We start from the raw sequence: 18,966 nt of genomic DNA, 5'->3' as shown, positions 1-18,966 counted from the left end.
ATCATGAAGAACAAGGAACACACCAGGCAGGTCCGAGATACTGTTGTGAAGAAGTTTAAAGCTGGATTTGAATACAAAAAGATTTCCCAAGCTTTAAACATCCCAAGGAGCACTGTGCAAGCGATAATATTGAAATGGAAGGAGTATCAGACCACTGCAAATCTACCAAGACCTGGCCGTCCCTCTAAACGTTCAGCTCATACAAGGAGAAGACTGATCAGAGATGCAGCCAAGAGGCCCATGATCACTCTGGATGAACTGCAGAGATCTACAGCTGAGGTGGGAGACTCTGTCCATAGGACAACAATCAGTCGTATATTGCACAAATCTGGCCTTTATGGAAGAGTGGCAAGAAGAAAGCCATTTCTTAAAGATATCCATAAAAAGTGTTGTTTAAAGTTTGCCACAAGCCACCTGGGAGACACACCAAACATGTGGAAGAAGGTGCTCTGGTCAGATGAAACCAAAATTGAACTTTTTGGCAACAATGCAAAACGTTATGTTTGGCATAAAAGCAACACAGCTCATCACCCTGAACACACCATCACCACTGTCAAACATGGTGGTGGCAGCATCATGGTTTGGGCCTGCTTTTCTTCAGCAGGGACAGGGAAGATGGTTAAAATTGATGGGAAGATGGATGGAGCCAAATACAGGACCATTCTGGAAGAAAACCTGATGGAGTCTGCAAAAGACCTGAGACTGGGACAGAGATTTGTCTTCCAACAAGACAATGATCCAAAACATAAAGCAAAATCTACAATGGAATGGTTCAAAAATAAACATTTCCAGGTGTTAGAATGGCCAAGTCAAAGTCCAGCCCTGAATCCAATCGAGAATCTGTGGAAAGAACTGAAAACTGCTGTTCACAAATGCTCTCCATCCAACCTCACTGAGCTCGAGCTGTTTTGCAAGGAGGAATGGGAAAAAATTTCAGTCTCTCGATGTGCAAAACTGATAGAGACATACCCCAAGCGACTTACAGCTGTAATCGCAGCAAAAGGTGGCGCTACAAAGTATTAACTTAAGGGGGGCTGAATAATTTTGCACACCCAATTTTTCAGTTTTTGATTTGTTAAAAAAGTTTGAAATATCCGATAAATGTCGTTCCACTTCTTGATTGTCTCCCACTTGTTGTTGATTCTTCGCAAAAAAATACAGTTTTATATCTTTATGTTTGAAGCCTGAAATGTGGCAAAAGGTCGCAAAGTTCAAGGGGGCCGAATACTTTCGCAAGGCACTGTATATGTAATTCTGTGTGATTAGTAAGGTATTTAGTAAATAAATCATTAAACCAAATTTTGTATTGCTGATTCAACTTGTTAGCCAGGGTTCGTGAAGATAACCAAGAATTTACAACTTTCAGATGAGACTAAATAAGGCGAGGATTAAATATTGACTGCTACTGACGTAAAATATTACCAGATCTTTAAGAGTTTATTCGGAAGATAACAGCTCCATAAACATTCTTTCGTGGTGCTCCGACTTTCTCGTTAATTATTTACCTGAGTAGCTTAAATCAGGTAATATTAATTACAGAAAAATGCTTTTATAGAATAGCACATCACTTAATTCGGCATAGCTAAAGACACGACAATATACAGTGCCTTCGGAAAGTATTCAGACCCCTTGACTTTTTCCAAATGAATCCTCAGCAATCTACACACAATATGGCATAACGACAAAGCAAAACTAAAAATACCTTATTTACAGAAGTATTCAGACCCTTTGCTATGAGACTTGAAATTGAGCTCAGGTGCATCCTGTTTCCATTGATAATCCTTGAGATATTTCTACAACTTAGAGTCCACCTGTGGTAAATTCAATTGATTTGGAAAGGTACATACCTGTCTATTTAAGGTCCCACAGATGACAGTTCATGTCAGAGCAAAAACCAAGCCATGAAATCGAAGGAATTGTCTGTAGAGCTTCGAGACAGGATTGTGTCGAAGCACAGATATGGGGAAGGGTACAAAAGAAATGATTGAACGTCCCCAAGAACACATGCTTCTTAAATGGAAGACGTTTGGAACCACCAAGACTCTCCCTAGAGCTGGCCGCCAGGCCAAACTGAGCAATCGGGGGAGAAGGGCCTTGATCAGGGAGGTGACCAAGAACCCGATGGTCATTCTGACAGCTCTAGAGTTCGTCTGTGGAGATGGGAGAACCTTCCAGATGGACAACAATCTCTGCAGCACCAACAATCAGGCCTTTATGGTCGAGTGGCCAGATGGAAGTCCCTCAGTAAGGCACACGACAGCCCGCTTGGAGTTTGCCAAAAGGCACCTAAAGACACAGATCATGATAAATAAGATTCTCTGGTCTGATAAAACCAAGATTGAACTCTTTGGACTGAATGCCAAGCGCCAAGTCTGGAGGAAACCAAGCACCATCTCTACGGTGAAGCAAGGTGGTGGCAGCATCAAGCTGTGGGGGGATGTTTTTCAGCGGAACGGACTGGGAGACTAGTCAGGATTGAGGCAAAGATGAACTGATCAAAGTACAGAGACATCCTTGTCTCTAAAGCGCTCAGGACCTCAGAATGGGGTGAAGGTTCACCTTCCAACAGGACAACGACCATATGCCCACAGCCAAGACAACGCAGGAATGGCTTCGGGACAAGTCTCTGAATGTCCTTGAGTGACCAGCTATAGCCCGGACTTGAACCAAATAGAACATCTCTAGAGAAACTTCAAAATAGCTGTGCAACAACGTTCCCCATCCTACCTGACAGAGCTTGAGAGGATCTGCAGAGAAGAATGAGAGAAAATCCCCAAATACAGGTGTATGCTGTAATTGCTGCCAAAGGTACTTCAACAAAGTACTGAGTAACGGGTCTGAATGCTTATGTAAATGTGATGTCATTTTTATTTTATTAGCAAAAATGTCTATAAAATGGTTTTTGATTTGTCATTCCAGGGTATTGTTTGTAAATTAATGAAGGAAAAAAACAATTTAATCAATTTTAGAATAAGGCTGTAACACAAAAAAGTCAAGGGTTCTGAATACTTTCCGAAGGCACTGTACGTGACATATTTCAGTAGTTCTCTTGGCTCTACAAAATTATTAAGGTACCACTTGACAATAATACTCGTATAGTGGCTTGTAAATATTTTAGTCAATGGGGTCCAGGTCTCGAATAGGAGTGTGGTTATATTAAGTGGAATATGTCCCTTGGTCATCCGGTGTCCGGCCATGCATCTTGCTGAATGACCAGACGGAGCAGAAGGTCAGACACCAGGTGCACTGAGATGTGACAAGAAACATTATAATGGCCCTTGTTAATAGCCTCTCTCTCAGTTCCCATTCTGTGGGAGATAATGACATGGTCATTTCTGAGTCTTGTTTGTCCAGCGTGCATGATGTGAGGTCACAGGAGATGGGGTTAAAAGGTGTGGGTTGTGTTCTGCTGCTGGCTCATTGGTCAGGCCATCAACGATGTTACGGAGAGCTGCAGGATCGATTCCCAGCCATGTCTGCCGTAGCATCCATACAGTAGGCTATTCTTAGTTGCAGGTTGAGAAATGGGCTGTGTAGCAGGTGCTGTAAATCTTCATGTTCTCTGTGTCATGTTGTGGTGTTGGATGTGGGCGTGAGCTATCTGGGAAACAGTCCATGTTTCATGCCTGAGAAGGTTATACACAATACCAGTGCCAACAGAAAGCCTGGATTTAAAATGGATTACATGTAGATTGTGTGTGACTGCCCTACACCCAATACCCTATAATGTCAAAGAGGAATTATGTTTTTACGTATCCAGCCCCTTTGTAATGGCAAGCCTAAATAAGTTCAGGAGTAAAAATGTCCTTAACAGGTCACCCAATAAATTGCATGGACTCACTGTGTGCAATAACCGTGTTAAACATGATTTTTGAATGACTTCCTCATCTCTGTACCCCACACATTCAATTATCTGTAAGGTCCCTCGGTCAAGCAGTGAATTTCAAACACAGATTCAACCACAAGGACCAGGGAGGTTTTCCAATATCTTGCAAAGAAGGGCACCTATTGGTAGATGGGTAAAAATAAAAAAGCAGACATTGAATATTATTAGCAGACGTTGAATATTGAATATGCATAAATTCACTTAATGTCCTGAATAAAAAACTTTATGTTTGGGGCAAATCCAACACATCACTGAGTACCACTCTTCATATGGTGGTGGCTGCATCATGTTATGTGTATGCTTGTCATCGGAAAGGACTAGGGAGTTAAGGATAAAAATAAATGGAATAGAGTTAAGCACAGACAAAATCCTAGAGGAAAACCTGGTTGTCTGCTTTCCAGCAGACACGGGGGAGACAAATCAACCTTTCAGCAGAACAATAACCTAAAACACAAGGACAAACACACTGGAGTTGCTTACCAAGATTACTTGGAATGTTCCTGAGTGGCCTAGTTACAGTTTTAACTTAAATTGGCTTGAAAATCTATGGCAAGACTTGAACATGGAAGTCTAGCAATGACCTCAACGCCATCAAACACCTTTGGGATGAATTGGAACGCCGACTGCGAGCCAGGCCTAGTCACCCAACATCAGTGCCTGACCTCACTAATGCTCTTGCGGCTGAATCGAAGAAAGTCCCCGCAGCAATGTTCCAACATCTAGTGGAAAGCTTTCTCAGAAGAGTGGAGGCTGTTATAGCAGCAAAGAGGGGACCAACTTTTGGTCATGCAGTGTATGTACATGATATATTTCATTTTCAATAAATTTGCCCCCTGAGGTGGGTGGGACATAATACGAACTGACAGGTGGCACCGTGAGTACTAGGGATAAAACTCCCATCGCCCAAGGCAGGGAACCAGCCTGCTGATCTCCTGCATGCCTCCTGCACCCTGGTAGGACTGGACTGACCAACACTATTCAGTAGCTACTAGCTAAAATCAAAAGCTAGGACTGATTATACTACCTTACTGATAATACAAATTTAAATACTAAATGTGGAAGCTGAATGTGGTAAACCTTCAAAGCCCGCCTAGCTAACACCTAACAGTCAGGCCTAAACTGTAGGTTATATTTGTCATTTAAAGAGTGGTTAGGTAAAGGAGAGCCAGGCCCATTATCTTTTAGGGGGAAATGACGCAATGCTTTTAAAAAAAGAAGCTAAATCCCCTGATATGAACTCACGAGTCACACCGGGAGGTGATTAGGTGTCAGTAAAGGAGCAACTGGACAGTGAGATATTACACGCAAGTTGGCTGTAGTTTGTACTGTAGGCGACATACTTTGTCCTTAACTATAGCAAAAAAAGATAGATAGTAAAATCCAACAAGAAACAGTGTGTGAAGTGACTCCAGTTATTTAATTGATTTCTTTATTTGTCCTTCAGGGAAATGCACGGTTCAGCAATGCTACTACATACAAATAGCCATACAATAGCAACTTATTTTCTGTTTCAAGGTGTTTAAAACATTCGGACATATGATATACTAAGACGAGTGTGTAATTTATACTCGTTTGCAGTTACTCTCTTAGATAAAAAGGTTCTGGATAGAACCAAAGAGGGTTCCATGCTTGCGTCATATATGGCACCCCTTAAGGTTATATATAGAACTGAAATTGGTTCCATATAGAACCCTATATGGAACCCAATGGTTCTATATGGAACCAATGTTGGGTCAGTGAAGAACCCTAGGGTCTGATCAAAGAACCCCGCAAAAGGGTTCTATATTGAACCTATAAGGTTGCTATACAGTATATGAAGCAAGCAATACAACCTTTTTGGTTCTATCCAGAGCCTTTTTTTCTAAGTGTAGAATCTACAGTTGGCAAAATACTCAACACTGCTCATCCATTTTCAAATTAAAAACATAAGCCACGAAGTAATGACTCTGAACAGCTGCTTATTTCTGGTCCAGGAAAACTACTGCACATCCATTGCAGAAAGAAAAACACATGGTTTTGCATAGCTCCGTTGTAATGTAGATAAGGCACTTCATCAAGTACTTGATTCAGGCATTTTTATCATATAATCAACATTTCCCCTGGTTTAAGTCCTCTATAATCAATACTTCATATCTGAAAGGACATTACTCGAACAAATTTTTTTAAACTTTGTTAACTCACATACAGTATGCTCTCTGTAAAAATCTGCCCACCTATCTTTTGGCATAAGTCTCATTTTCAACATTCTTGAAATATTGAAATAGTCTTCTTGTGCATATTGCAACGGGCCAAGACTCACACGTTGTCCCATAACCCCACACAACCCAGTGTTTCTCAAAAAGACCAATAATTGTGCAATGGTTCGGGGTTATGTGGAGGAAAAGGCAACACGTTGTCAAAAATATAAAAAAAGGTTCAAAACTGAAATCTGTCTGGGCAGGTTGTAATATAGTCACTTTCTTGGAGGTTGGCCCTGTACCAAAGGTAACATGTACAGGTACATTTGACGTTGATGTGAAAATGGTTATTCCTTTACATGGAAGATAGCATCTCCCCTCTCCTCTAGTCTCACACATTTAGAGGAGGCAATAGGCCGGTGAATGGTTACCAACCGTCATCAGCTAGCTGTTAGGAGGAAGTGGGAGTGTACCTGGAGCAGTTCTTTGTAGGACTGTAGTCCTGTCCGTAGGATGACAGCGACCTGTCTGTCAGCTCTATCCAAGCTGGTCCTCATACTGCTTTCTGAAACAGTCTCCAGCAGGGAAAAAGTCCCAGAGCCTCTCCTGGTACATCTTCCACACGTATGACTCCTGGAGGAAGCAGACAAAAAGACTGGTCAATCTATAGCAGCAAATGAGCCGAGCCTAAAAACTGGTGAGTCACAGTTAACTTTGGGTCCTGATATGACAACCTTTTCACAGGACAAAGGGGTCAAAAGAGTGACAAGCGCCATACCTGACCGGTGTGTTCGGTCTCATCTTTGTTGATAAGATACATCAGGAAAAACCTGTCAAGTCAAATAGATTGGTGATACATGAATATTCCCACTTTATCCACAGTCATATTTCACTTGCATCATTCAACATCTCAAAGATCAACTGACCTCTTTCACAACTACAAATGGCTATAGCAGGAGGAAATTAAAGCCTCATTCAAGCATAATGTTCTTGATGATCTTATCAATCATCCATGTGTCCTATCCTCAACCATCAGATTACTGAGTACTGAGTTCCACTGCACACCAAATCAAAATGTATGATGCATACATAAGATGATATCACACACCTATTTTCCAATCAACCTAAACAAATGAGCTAGTAAGGTTAGCGTTATGTCCTCCTCCAGTCGACTGAGTGGGCAGATGAAGACCACATGGCTTCCTATTTTCCAGCTAGCTAGCACAGCAACAATAGATGAGCACTGAGCTTATAGAGGGTGGAAGAATGCTGGCTGATGGGCACTGTTTATTTATTTTTTACTGGGGCATAGATACCATCAACTGTTGTGTAAAAGCCATCCATCAGGTGGTTTAATAGTAAACAAGTGGGTATAAATATGCAGGAAGACGAAAGAGCTGTCAGCTAATTGATACTTCAGAGAAAAAAAAGTCTAGCTTTTAAGTGCCGGGTTACATTCAGTCTAGATACTCACAGGTAGTTGGCCAAGTTGTGCTCTTGTAAGGTGTGTGTCTCAAAGCCGTGAGGCGTCGTGTCAAAGTAGTCATTACCGATGCCACAGATGAAACATTTGGTCTGAGGAGAAAAATAGATGAAACACTCAAACATTGTCTTCTGTTGACCTGCACTACAGATGAAAGTAAACCAAAGTCTCTCACCTCCATATCCTCTTTCACTTGCTCCTGTTGGTCTCTCAGCTCTCCAAAAGCATCAATGATCAGACCTACAGACACACAACCAGTGAAGAAGATGTCTCTTTATGGACAGGGCAACTTAACACAATCCCCCCCCCCCCACAGCTTTTTGTATTGCAATGTAAAATATTTCAATGGTTGAACAGCGGCTGACTATGGGAAGCAGCATCACTTTAGGCAGTGGTTGTAAAGTACTTAGATAAAAATACTTTAAAGTACTACTAAAGTATTTTTTTGGAGTATCTGTACTTTACTATATATATATATTGGGATTTTTAAAATCAATAATGACTAATTATGTATACATTTCAATCAGGATTGACTAATCAGAATACTATTATGTTACTGTATAGATGTATTAATTTTATTTTAATACTAGGACTGAATATAATGTGTGTAATTATAATCAAGAATTAGAACAATGACTGTCTGTTCCTTGGTAGAAACGAATGAACTTATTGTCAGACTGGCTAAATGCTTATCTTCACAGGAAGGCCTTGGCTTGGTCATAAATGATCTATACTGGTGGGGGTCGATGTAGGAAGGCTTGAGAACTATACTACCATTGTACCGGAGTGGAGGAGGGACGGGACAGTTTGAAACCTAATGACGTCATTTTCAGTTTATAACCTGTTGTAAATTGTATCATGTTCAGTACTCTCGAGAATAAATGCTACATATTGATTTTGAGACTGGTCTCTGTCCATTTTATGCAAATAAGTGTCTTACAAATTCTTAGGAGTGGGCAGAGTGTTTAATTGAATTGGATAATTAAAACATAAAGGAATGTAATTCCTCTAACACATATATATATATATATATCAGTCAAAATGTACAATCATGTAGTAACCAAAAAAGTGTTAAAAACAAATCAAAATATATTTTAGATTCCACAAAGTATCCACCCTTTGCCTTGATGACAGCTTTGCACACTCTTGGCATTCTCTCAACCAGCTTCACCTGGAATGCTTTTCCAACAGTCTTGAAGGAGTTCCCACATTATGCTGAGGACTTGTTGGCTGCTTTTCCTTCACTCTGCGGTCCAACTCATCCCAAACCACCTCAAATTGGGTTGCGGTCAGGGGATAGTGGAGGCCAGGTCATCTGATGCAGCATTCCATCACTCTCCTTCTTGGTCAAATAGCCCTTACACAGCCTGGTGGTGTGTTGGGTCATTGTCCTGTTGAAAAACAAATTATAGTCCCACTAAGCGCAAACCAGATGGGATGGCATATTGCTGCAGAATGCTGTGGTAGCCATGCTGGTTAAGTGAGCCTTGAATTGTAAATAAATCACTGACAGAGTCACCAGCAAAGCACCCCCACACCATAACAGCTCCTCCTCCATGCTTCACGATGGGAACCACACATGCAGAGATCATCCGTTCACCTACTCTGCATCTCACAAAGACACGGCGGTTGGAACCAAAAATCTCAAGTTTGGACACATCAGACCAAAGGACATATTTCCACCAGTATAATGTTCTTTGCTCATGTTTCTTGGCCCAAGAAAGTCTCTTCTTCTGATTGGTGTCCTTTAGTAGTGGTTTCTTTGCAGCAATTCGACCATGAAGGCCATGATTCACGCAGTCTCTTCTGAACAGTTGATGTTGAGATGTGTTTGTTACTTGAACTCTGTGAAGCATTTATTTAGGCTGCAATTTCTGAGGCTGGTAACTCTAATGAACTTATCCTCTGCAGCAGAGAACTCTGGATCTTCCTTTCCTGTTGCGGTCCTCACGAGAGCCAGTTTCATCATAGCGCTTGATGGTTTGTGCGACTGCACTTGAAGAAACGTTCAAAGTTCTTGACATTTCCGCATTGACTGACCTTAAAGTGATGATGGACTGTCGTTTCTCTTTGTTTATTTGAGCTGTTCTTGCCATAATATGGACTTAGTCTTTTACCAAATAGGGATATCTTATGTATATCAACCCTACCTTGTCACAACACAACTGATTGGCTCAAATGGATTAAGAAGGAAAGAAATTCCTTTTAAATGAACTTTTAACAAGGCACACCTGTTAATTGAAATGCATTCCAGGTGACTTCCTCATGAAGCTGGTTAAAATAATGCCATGAGTGTGCAAAGCTGTCATCAAAGCAAAGAGTGGCTATTTTGAAGAATGTCAAATATATTTGTTTAACACTTTTTGGTTACTACATGATTCCATGTGTTATTTCATAGTTTTGATGTCTTTAATATTATTCTACAATGTAGAAATGAGTACAATAAATAAAAACCCTTGAAGATGTGTCCAAACTTTTGACTGGAACTGAATATTGTTTTTGCCCCTTTTCTGCCCAATTTCGTGATATCCAATTGGTACAGTAGTCTGATCTGTAGTAACTCCTCTAGCACAACTACTTATTTTTTTGACAACTTTTACTTCACTACATTCCTCAAGAAAATAATGTACTTTTTATTCCAAACATTTTCCCTAACAACCAAAAGTAATTTTTTTGATTGCTAAGCAGGACAAGAAAGTTGTCAAATAATTCACGCACTTTTTTTTTTTTTACCTTTATTTAACCAGGCAAGTCAGTTAAGAACAAATTCTTATTTTCAATGACGGCCTGGGAACAGTGGGTTAACTGCCTGTTCAGGGGCAGAACGGCAGATTTGTACCTTGTCAGCTGGGGGGTTTGAACTCACAACCTTCCGGTTACTAGTCCAACGCTCTAACCACTAGGCTACCCTGCTACTTATCAATAGAACATGTGGTCATCACTACTGCCTCTGGCCTGGTGGACTCACTATATTTTAGCAATTACATTTACTTTTGATACTTACATATATTTAAAACCAAATACTTTTAGACTTTTACTCAAGTAGGATTTTACTGGGTGACTCACTTTTACTTCAGTAACTTTCTAATAAGGTATCTATACTTTTACTTGTTTTAGGGTACAGGCTGCATCTGTCTGTGTGTTCTAGACTTACTGTGAGGTGAGCAGTCAGTTTGAGTGTCTGTGGGAGAGACATGAGGCTGACTGATTGTCTCTGTCTGAGGTGGAAAAAACCATTGGAAAGTTTGAGGCTTTCTGACTGTGAGAGAAACATTAAGGGCCTGTGTGTAAGGGCCTGGTGGAGACTAGTGGAGACAGACAGACAGACCGACCGAGTTATGGGTCTCTCTCTATGGGTGATTAATCCCCTCCCTACACAGCCCTTTTCACAGCCCCTTCCCTTCCAACCCATAGGGAGCAGGGTGACTTTGACACCAGGGAGCCAGAGTGACACTGACCCTGCTGGGTCTCACCCTGGTCCCCTTCGCTGTCCCAGATACAGCCTCCTGTGATCCAGATTAGTACAGTACGTACCCTGTATGATGGCCAGCAGGATGACGATGACAAAGAAGAAGAAGGTGATGTCGAAGAGGATGCGGTAGAGCTCGTACGGGTCGCCCGCGGGGTCCTCGATCTCATCCCCGATTCCACCCCCTGCCCTCACACCAACGTACATGTGGAACAGGTAGCACTGATGCAGGAGAGAGAGACAGAGAGAAGGTGAGAAAGAGAGTGAGGCTGGTTGGAAATGGAATAGATCCATTCACAAGGCACCAAACAGGAATGTTAAACTGGGCTGGTGTTCAATTTATTGATTTATTTTTTAACTAGTGTGGCCTCCACATTATGATGTTAGTGAAAAATCCAAGGACTCACAGTCATCATGTCGTCACACTTCATATCGGGCTGGTTGTCATCCTCACTCTTGTTGTAGAACTTGCGGAAGAAGTTGAAGGCCACCACAGTGTACAGATAGACCACCACCGCCAGGAGACCTACAGTCAGAACCAGCTGAGACAGAGAATACCTCAGGTTACTTCCACTGTGATGTACATTATCTCTATGGTTAATACCAAGGCAGAACTAGAGCTCTGACTCAACACTGACCCCTGTTGCCTGGTGGCCAAACTGCACCCACCTGTTTGCCATTGTGGGTGACGGAGGACAGTATGGTCCGGAGGGTCTTGAAGCCCATGGCGATGTCCAACAGATGGGCAGCGAAGAAGAAGTTGTTGTAGTGACCCAGGATGGACATGGTGGTGTACCACACCAGGTACAGGAACGACTGCAGGGACACACAACATAGAAACAGATCAGTCAGATCAAGTCAACAATAATCTGGTGTTATCATATACCAAATTATGCTCTTTGTAAATGTGGAACACTTACATTGTCTGTAAACACCACACCCATTTTCCAGCACTGGTACTTGGTGTCAATAGAGCTCAACCTGTCAAAAGAGGTGGATTGATGTGAATGGTACTGTTTTTTACTTCACTCTGTGTATGCTAACTCGACAACTCTATTATAGGCCACTCTCCCAGTGTCTCACCAGGACACCAGCGATGCCTCCTTCACCACCGTCTCCTCTGTGGGGTTGAAGTCCAGAGCACTCTTATCCAGCCCCAGCAGCTCTGCTATCCTCTCTGCTCCATACAGATCTCCATACTTATTGATCACCTAACAGCAGCATGCCATGATAACAAGGAGAAACAGAGTAAATAGTAGAAATAGTATGTGCATGTTCAAGTCATATTGATCTGGTGAATAATTCATAACAATTCCACCAATAATTAATTAAATACTGTCTACTTACTTTGCGTTTCACAAACTTGTCCCAGTAGTTATTAGGGAAGGAACTACACAAAAGAGGATGGAAAATATCATTATTACAATGAGAAGGTACAGGACAGGGAGTTAAACAAAAACCTTGGTATAAACAAGTAATCCACAATCTGAAAACTACATTCAAATACCAAAACATTGATGATTATAGTTTGCAGTGACGATTATAGTTTGCGGTGATGATTATAGTTTGCGGTGATGATTATAGTTTGCGGTGATGATTATAGTTTGCGGTGATGATTATAGCTTGCGGTGATGATTATAGCTTGCGGTGATGATTATAGTTTGCGGTGATGATTATAGTTTGCGGTGATGATTATAGTTATGCTCTATATGACTCACGGGGTGTTGATGACGAGGCGGTCCCACTGCCCTTTGATGTCGTCGTCTGACGGCTGCTCTGTGATGTAGAGGCCGTCAAATTCCAACTTCCTGGCGATCTCCTTCTCTCTCTTGAACACCACCAGAGGCACCTTGGGGACACGGACAGACACACAGACAGAACATTAGATCACAGCCCCACAAGGTACTGTCTGAGATAATATCATCACACGCTGGTGTTTACCAAATACACCTTCAGAAAAAGGGGGAATAATGTATGGATGGTAGATTAGTTCCCATATTACAATATAAAGGACTTCTTGAAAACTGCTGTGTTTATTACTAGTCCATTATAATGATGAAACATTCATTCTCAAGGGATATTATAAATATTTTGGTAAGTGTGCATATAAGTTAGTTATCTGTATGTGTGTGTTTGAAAAATGTACCTTTAGGTAGTAGTATCCCACCACACACAGGAAAGAGATGACTGTGTGTAGTATGGCCAAGAAGCGCAGTGTAGGTGCCATGTAGCCGGTGCTCTCCTGCAGGACAAAATACTCCATCCCACCTTCTTCATCCTGTTCATCAGTAGCTCCACCTCCATTCCAGGGATCTGGATCATCGTCATCCCCGTCATCTCCAGTCACCTGACACAACACACGCTCAGTGTATATCCATGACAGCCCAATAGTAACACTGTGCTCTATTTGATTAGATTGGGTTTGACTTACTTTGTAGAAGAGCAGAATAAAGTTTATGGCAAATGCAACAAACAATGCCAAGAAACGCAGGTTGTAGAAGTTTCTGGCAAGATAGTTCTGAAAAACACATACAAGCATATATTAGACAATAATATGCCATACAGCATGCAACACCACAAACACTAATGTGCTATTATGATAACAGGGCTAAATGATGTGAATGGGTATAGCATCAGTGTGTGGTTTCACCAGCATCTTGGTCTGGTAGATGTCCAGGCTAGAGAAGAAGCTGGCCATGAACTCCTCTGGAGACTCTTTCTTCAGTCCCGGTCTCTTCTTGGGGGCCTTCTTCTCCTCCGGTGAGGGCTCTGGGGGAGCCTCCTCTTTGACTTTGTCCTGGTCCTTCTTCTCACCATCCTCTGGGCTGTAGACACAAACACACACCATTAAACAGGGTGATGCACAGACAGACCAACAGGCAACAAGCACCCTCACCAAATCAGTTCAGCTTCCAGTAGGAGCAAAACAAATGCTGTTACGGCTCAGTCAGGTAGGGAATCTTGTGTTCACACTGAGAATCAAATCAAAGATCAAGGACGCATTAGGCCACTCACTCTGATTTCTCTGGCTCGGCTTTGTGGTCTCCGTTGGTAGGCTCCTTAGTCGCAGCCTCCTTCAAGAAACACATGGAATCCTGGTAAACCCATTCATGTTCATAATGGAAATAAATAAATAAAAACTTTGGTACACTTTTTCTGTGAGCATACTGTTTTAAAATCGCCAAAGCGTTTGTCTACAATGTGAGCGTTTGATATTGTACTATATTTAGTCTTTGGGGTTACTGTTTTTTTTATATACACATTTCATGAATCAAACCATGTGAATATATGTTCCAAATTAAATTCCAAGACTGTTGGAAAAGCATTCCAGGTGAAGCTGGTTGAGAGAATGCCAAGAGGATGCTAAGCTTTCAAGGAAAAGGGTGGCTACTTTGAAGAATGTCAAATATAAAATGTTTTGAATTGTTTAACACTTTTTTGGTTACTACATGATTCCATATGTGTCATTTCATAGTTGTGACGTCTTCACTATTATTCTACAATGTAGAAAATAGTCAAATTAAAAAATGTAAAAAACATATATGCTCTGACATATACCATGAACTGTGGGACCTTATATAGACAGGTTTGTGCCTTTCCAAATCATGTCCAATAAATTGACTTTACCACAGACTTTACCACTTCATTCAAGTTGTAGAAACATCTCAAGGATGGTCAATGGAAACAGGATGCACTTGAGCTCAATTTCGAGTCTCATAGCAAAGGGTCTGAATACTTATGTAAATAAGGTATCTTATTTTTTTATACATTTGCAAACATTTCTAAAGACGATTTTCATTATGGGGTAGTGTGTGTAGATTGATGAGGAAATGTTTTTATTTAATCCATTTTAGAATAAGGTTATATTGTAACTTGTTTGCTGAAGCGCGAAGGCCCATCTGAACTCCCTCCTGTATTCACATGACTTGATTAATTAAATGTGTGAAAAAATAAATAACTCAATGTGTCCAAAGACTAAATATAGTGTGATACAAAAACTGCTGTAGGTCACAAACGACAATGAGTTGAATCATACATTTGGCATATTTAGAACAGGTCAAATAACAATACTATATGGTTTTAGTCATTTGAATGATTTTCACATTTTCTCCAAATTCTAACTTTGACTGTCAATGTGGCCTGTCTATAGACACCAAATGTCATGCATTTACACTGAACAGAATTTGTTCTGTGGCACATTGAGAAGAATGGCTTAAACTACAGTTCATTTTCAGTGACATACACATAACAGAGGCCTGATTTTACACAGATAACCATTACTCTTGTAATAAATCTGAATGTGTGATTTCAGAGGATATTCAGATACCTTGGCCTTCTTCTGCTTGACGGCACTGGCTAAAGAGGGGGCGTCGACCCCCACCACCTCACCCATGTCCCCCAGACCTGGCTCGGGCGCATGCTTTCCCCCCTGGCTCTTGGTTTGGATGTTAAGCAGCTCAGCCATCAGATCTGCCTCTGCCTTGTCCCCCTGGCCCATGTGGCCCATCTCTGCCACAGATGACGCCTCACTCGCCTCCATCTTCTCTGTCTCCAGCACATCACCATGGATACCAAACTGTGTGGGGTCGGGCATGTTCCCCAGGATGTCTGTGACCTTCATGTTCTTGGCCCCCTCCACCAGGCCCCCGCCAAACATGGAGGACCACAGAATATGGAAGAAGCCCCACACCAGGTTGTAAAGGAAGCGGAAGACGCCAGTGATAATCATCCAGAAGAATGAGAAGAAGCCTTGGACCATCTCCCTCACACTCATCTTCCTGAACCTCCTGTACTGCCGCCTCATGCTTTTGAAGGTCAGCAGCTGGCGGAAGCTGAACAGGTTCTTCCTCATGGAGACGCAGGAGTTGGTGAAGGCAGAGTGAGACTCCATCATGCTCTCCTCCTCTTCCTCCTCAGGCTCCTCCGTCACACTCTGGCTGTCCTCATCGTCCTCCTCGGGACGCTCCACTGCGTCAGGCTCAGAGATCTGTGAGGCCAACTGCATCTCAAATATGGTGTCCTCACAGAAGTTGACAAACAGCTCCATCTTCTCGCTCTCTCCACCCTCATTCACCACATCAAAGATAAACTGTCTCTTAGACTCTTTGACTTGGGGCTTCTCCCACTGTGTACGACTAGATTCGCTGATCTCAAAGTAGACCCTCTCGATGCGCTTGGCTCCACCCATAATCTCTATGCGGCCCAGGTAGGGCTCGAAGTAGTTTATCACGCTCTCGGCCAGGTCCAGGAAGGTGGCCAGACGGGCGTCGTGGGGCATGTGTTCTGACAGGTTGGTGAGCAGGACCGCCACGTTAAAGCCAATGTCCTTGGCCGGCTCATGAAAGCGCTTCACAAACTCCTCGTAGTTGAACATGTCGTTCTCGTCAGCCTCGGCACAGGAGAGCAAGAACTCGATCTCTGACTGGGAGTACTGCTTCTGGTTCTCCATGGACTTCTGGAACTCCTTCTTGGAGATCACTCCCTTGCTCTCCGGGTCGTACTCCTTGAAGTTGTCCGATGTGGTCAGGTCTTTGAGTTTGAGGAACATGTCGAAGAACTTGAGGATCATCTCCACATTGCTGGAGGACTCCACCAGGGTGTCCACCATCTGTTTCCCGATGGTTCCGTTGACAACGTTACCTGTGGGGTTACTAAAGTTTAGACAAAGGATTCGGTCCGTGACCCATTTCTATCTGTCCCACGCAATGATTTGGGTTGTCAATTCATTTTGGCCTGCTTACATACTGCCGTGCTGCACTACAAGTTAGCAAGCACTGCCAGCATGCAGCACGATAAACGGCAGTGGACTGCCAGACCCACACACAAGCCAGCCAGTGCGCTATATCATTTAATCACTAATGGCACTGACCAAATATTCTACCGGACCGAAAGTTTAAAAGTGTTGTAGGCTAAATGTCCATGCCAAGTTCTGGTTCCAACGGGTCATCGCTGTAGCCTACAGAACATGTCATCTTGGTTGTCAAAAAGTTATAAGATTAAGTATTCAATATGTGGGTATAAATTACTACTAAAGAACAATAGGACACACAAGCGAGTATAAATGAGTCAACCGCTGAGTCATCTACTTTATGAAATTAAGATGACATATTGTCAATTTAATACAGAAAAGTTTGTTGAAGATTTTTTTTCATATCCTGGTCATGTTACCACTAATGGATCATTTACCTTTTGTTTTATTATACTTTTCTCCCAGAATTTTAGGACCCCTTTATCGTTTCTTACTAACACAGGAGTAACTATTAGTTGTTGCCGCTGTATCAAAACGGCCTTCATACTTCCATTTATTTTTTTAAACCGGTACCTGTTAGTCACGGGAGTCGTAGAGCAAATCGGAAAAAAACATAGTGTTCATGAGAATCTCCCCTTTCCATAGAGTCGTGTAAGTCAAATCGTTTGGATGCTTCAGACATTTTCGTGAGAAGATTGATTTTCGGGACTGACAATCACACGTTTTAGGTCTGACACATTTCACCGCAGATGCAGAAGTGCGATATATCGGTGATGCGGTGGATTGAGAAGCATCCCAATGCAAAAAAAACATTGATATCTCCAGATTAAATTAACAGATTTGGATGATTATTTTATTATGTTACTTATGGAAAAAACTAAAGTAGGGTGGTTGGTCAGGGTTGATGAGTAGGTGTTTAACGCAAACATCTAGCAACCCAACGGATGCAATTTCGAATCTTATCACGGACAACTTTAGCGTTTTAGCTAATTAGCAACTTTCCCCTACGTACTACCTTTTAGCTACTTTGCAACTACTTAGCATGTCAGCTAACCCTTTCCTAACCTTAACTATTATAGCTAACCCTAACCTTAACCCTTTAAGCTAACTCCTAAACTTAACCCTAACCTCTAAACCCTATCCTAGCGAACATCAGCAACCTAGCTAGAATTCTTAGCATGTCGTATGTTTTGCAGATTCGCAACATATAGTACGTTTTGCGAATTCGTAACATATTGTATGTTTTGCAACTTTCAATATATAATACATATTGCAATTCGTAACATATATGAAATGGGTGATGGACACCCACAAATTAACACATCTAACAACCTGTTTTCGTTTTGTCATTATGGGGTATTGTGTGTAGATTGATGAGGATTATTTTTTATTTAATCAATGTTAGAATAAAGCTGTAAACAACAAAATGTAGAAAAAGTGAAGGGGTCTGAATAATTTCACAATGCACTGTATGTATCTCTTGTTTTAATATGTTAAAATGCTATATATAGCACCCTATGTACATAAGTGGACATTATAAAGGGACCTATTATTTGTAATAAAACAATGGCCAGTTTGGGTCACAGTTGTATGCAGGTTTTTTGATGTTGTAAAAACAAACATAATAGGCTATGTCAGGCCCACGAATTCGTTGTGTTTTTTCAATACGGCCCGTGGGCGTATTGAGCTTGACACCCCTGGTTTAGAACAAACAATAGAAAGTACAAAGTAACCATAATACAATCTGCTAATTGAATTGTCCAAGTAGAATGGATAGGTGTTTGATGTCATGTAATATAATTTCAAGTAAATACATCTGTTTAAAGGGTTTTAGGCACAAAATGGATCAAATAGATAGAGCATATGCTGGTAGCGAGTGTTCTATCAGTGCCTCTAGATATGACCACAATGTGTTCCGTGATGAGTCACGACTGAGATGAAAAGGTAATAGAACCTTCCAGAAGGGAGAGCATCATCACGATCATGTCCTTCTGCAGGTCCAGCAGCTCCTTCAATAACTCAATCTGACTTGAATCCTGGGGGAGAGGAAACGAAAGCAACTTTGTGACACATCCTTCACCACATCAAAAAGGTTAGCGCAGCTCTCTGTCTGGGGCCAGTCCACCGCTAATATCCCAGCATGGCATTTGGAGAGATCAAGGCCCTCTGAGAGCGCTAGGTCCCAGCCATCCATCAGCACAC

The 18,966-nt window shown here is 41.8% G+C and overlaps 1 protein-coding gene across 4 annotated transcripts in view; it reads right to left on the bottom strand.

The window, feature by feature from the left end:
- Positions 1 to 5,306: 5,306 nt before the first annotated feature.
- LOC124046431 (ryanodine receptor 3-like) overlaps positions 5,307 to 18,966 on the bottom strand; it is a 179,850-nt gene continuing 166,190 nt past the window's right edge. For 3 of the 4 annotated variants that reach the window (XM_046366785.1, XM_046366787.1, XM_046366786.1), the window contains 17 exons: positions 18,719 to 18,800; positions 15,343 to 16,655; positions 14,031 to 14,110; positions 13,666 to 13,840; positions 13,447 to 13,533; positions 13,162 to 13,362; positions 12,734 to 12,864; positions 12,363 to 12,405; positions 12,099 to 12,226; positions 11,936 to 11,996; positions 11,685 to 11,831; positions 11,423 to 11,557; positions 11,081 to 11,237; positions 7,722 to 7,786; positions 7,538 to 7,638; positions 6,842 to 6,893; positions 5,307 to 6,696 (listed from right to left, as the gene is read on the bottom strand). In XM_046366785.1, the coding sequence (XP_046222741.1) occupies positions 6,601 to 6,696; positions 6,842 to 6,893; positions 7,538 to 7,638; positions 7,722 to 7,786; positions 11,081 to 11,237; positions 11,423 to 11,557; positions 11,685 to 11,831; positions 11,936 to 11,996; positions 12,099 to 12,226; positions 12,363 to 12,405; positions 12,734 to 12,864; positions 13,162 to 13,362; positions 13,447 to 13,533; positions 13,666 to 13,840; positions 14,031 to 14,110; positions 15,343 to 16,655; positions 18,719 to 18,800 (3,054 nt within the window). In that variant the 3' untranslated portion in view covers positions 5,307 to 6,600. The remainder of the gene's footprint in view (positions 6,697 to 6,841; positions 6,894 to 7,537; positions 7,639 to 7,721; positions 7,787 to 11,080; positions 11,238 to 11,422; positions 11,558 to 11,684; positions 11,832 to 11,935; positions 11,997 to 12,098; positions 12,227 to 12,362; positions 12,406 to 12,733; positions 12,865 to 13,161; positions 13,363 to 13,446; positions 13,534 to 13,665; positions 13,841 to 14,030; positions 14,111 to 15,342; positions 16,656 to 18,718; positions 18,801 to 18,966) is intronic. The other variant, XM_046366788.1, reaches the window with a different exon arrangement.

The sequence above is a fragment of the Oncorhynchus gorbuscha genome, linkage group LG10 (genome assembly GCF_021184085.1).
Source record: "Oncorhynchus gorbuscha isolate QuinsamMale2020 ecotype Even-year linkage group LG10, OgorEven_v1.0, whole genome shotgun sequence".
In the NCBI taxonomy this organism is placed as follows: Eukaryota; Metazoa; Chordata; class Actinopteri; order Salmoniformes; family Salmonidae; genus Oncorhynchus; species Oncorhynchus gorbuscha.
Note: the sequence above shows the minus strand (reverse complement) of the source record. Positions and strands in the feature narration are given on the sequence as shown.